Genomic DNA, 1,993 nt, shown 5'->3' with positions numbered 1-1,993 from the left:
GAGCAAAACTGAATAAAACGTGAAAGGAAAAGAAAGGAAAATAAATGAATATAAAAAGGAAAGAAAAGGGGGGAACACCCTTTGGTGTTTGTCCCCAAGTGAAAGACAAGAAAAAGAGAAATAAGCAAGGCTTCTAACATACAAAGAATTTGAAATTGAAAAACGTTCACTGCCTCCAGTGCCACGGCCAGTGCTAGGCGCTGGTCTGGAAGTTGCGATTGCGGGATTTTTCTATTATGCTCGGGATAAGGTTATTTCGGCTCTACATAATTTTAGCTCGTATAAATGGGGTTCTAAACCTAATTTGGAGGGGATCTAACATACTTTGAAGGAGAATTCACGTGGAGGAACACACACCACGCTTGGAGGAGGCTTCTAGCTAGTTTTTCTTCTCTTCTCTTCCTTTAATCTCATAGTTTATTAGTTCTAGAGTTTTGGGTGCTACATGAACGTTGTAGTTTGAAGCTTGAATTGTTCTTATTATTTTATCATATTGGTTTATTTATTCAATCTTGCACTTAATTATTTGATTGCTTGATCACCAATTAAATACTATCTACGAATCTAGAATTGAACTCGGGAGAGGGAATTTTAAATTGCATATAAGATTGAGTTGAGCGAGATCTTGAACTCGAGCATCGGGAATGAATTTACGGTTAGGATAGGAATATACAAAAGTATGACCAACTCTCATAATAGTGTCATCAAAAGGCAATTTATCTTTTAAGATTCTCTGAACCAAAAAAGACATTTTAAAAGGCAAATATTTATTCCAAATGCTTTTGAAAAAACAGCTATATCCTTTCTCTACCTAATACAATTCCAAGCCGATGAAGTAGTAAAGCTACCACAACTATTTGGCATCCACACAGGGAGATCAACAGAGTTATGGTTACCAATGGGAATTGACAATATCTGTTCGAACAATAATTCAGGAAGATGTAAATTAGATATATTCCACTTATTATTAACGATAACATCGCTAACAGCTTGATTGCATGGAGTTTCCTGCAAATGGATAATCTGAGCAATAACACCCAATTCTGACCAATTGTCCCACCATAAACTACTATTGCCTGAGTTGATCCTCCATAGTAGTAGCTCTTCCATCTTCTCTATGATCTTTATCAAATTATTCCAAGCGAGAGAATGATTTGGTTTAACATTGTAGTAAACAGGGTGAGAGTTGCTGCAATATCTAGCTTGAAAGAAGTTCGACCACAACGTCTTGCAAGTTCCAAATCGCCACCATCTTTTCATAGTTAAACTATTACTAACATCAACCAACCTCCTGAAACCCAAGCCTCCTTCCTCTACTGGATAGCACAAATTATCCCAAGAACTCGAGTGATATTTTTGTTTTCCCATCTATAGACCCCGAGAAAAATTTGGCCATATAACTTTCGAATTGCTTAAAAATAGTTTTACGCGGTTTTATGGCAGAAAGCAAGTAGATAGGTTGAGACATTTTTTCATGCTTGATAAGAGTTGCTCTACCACCAATATATAGCAACTTACCCTACCAACCTGTTATTTTCCTCAAAAATTTTGCAATCATATCAATGAAGTGAGATATCCTCCGTCTTCCCACATACAAAGGACATCCTAAATAGGTGATGGAAAAATTGAAATGATTGAATATATTATAATTTGTCTTCGCCTTTTAATATAGTATAGATATCATTCTCTTTCTTCTTATTATGGCCTCCTCTTCTTATTGGAAGATCATGGAAGCCTTCCTTCTAGGCCCATGGGTTAATTTGTGTGGGTGTCCAATTGGAAAATCAAGAAGGCACTTTCATTTCAAGCCCAACATTACATGTAGGGGTGTCAAATGGGCGGGTTGGGTTGATTTTTGGGTAGGTCAAAATGGGGTGAGTATTTTACGCGTCCAAAAGTTATTTGAGCTAAGATGAGCTGGGTCAAGATTGAATAAAAATCAACCCAATTTTAAATGGGTCGAGAAGAATTAAGTCAAGATGGACTGAGTTCA

At 36.7% G+C, this 1,993-nt stretch overlaps 1 protein-coding gene across 1 annotated transcript; it reads right to left on the bottom strand.

Annotated features, from left to right (window-relative positions):
- Positions 1-807: 807 nt before the first annotated feature.
- LOC138908433 (uncharacterized) lies at positions 808-1,368 on the bottom strand. Its single transcript, XM_070199100.1, has one exon. The coding sequence runs from the start codon at positions 1,366-1,368 to the stop codon at positions 808-810; it is 561 nt and encodes a 186-aa protein (XP_070055201.1).
- Between the last annotated feature and the right edge of the window lie 625 nt (positions 1,369-1,993).

Source organism: Nicotiana tomentosiformis, chromosome 3, assembly GCF_000390325.3.
Source record: "Nicotiana tomentosiformis chromosome 3, ASM39032v3, whole genome shotgun sequence".
Taxonomy (NCBI): Eukaryota; Viridiplantae; Streptophyta; class Magnoliopsida; order Solanales; family Solanaceae; genus Nicotiana; species Nicotiana tomentosiformis.
The sequence above is the reverse complement of the archived record's forward strand: the minus strand, read 5'-3'. Positions and strand labels throughout refer to the sequence as shown.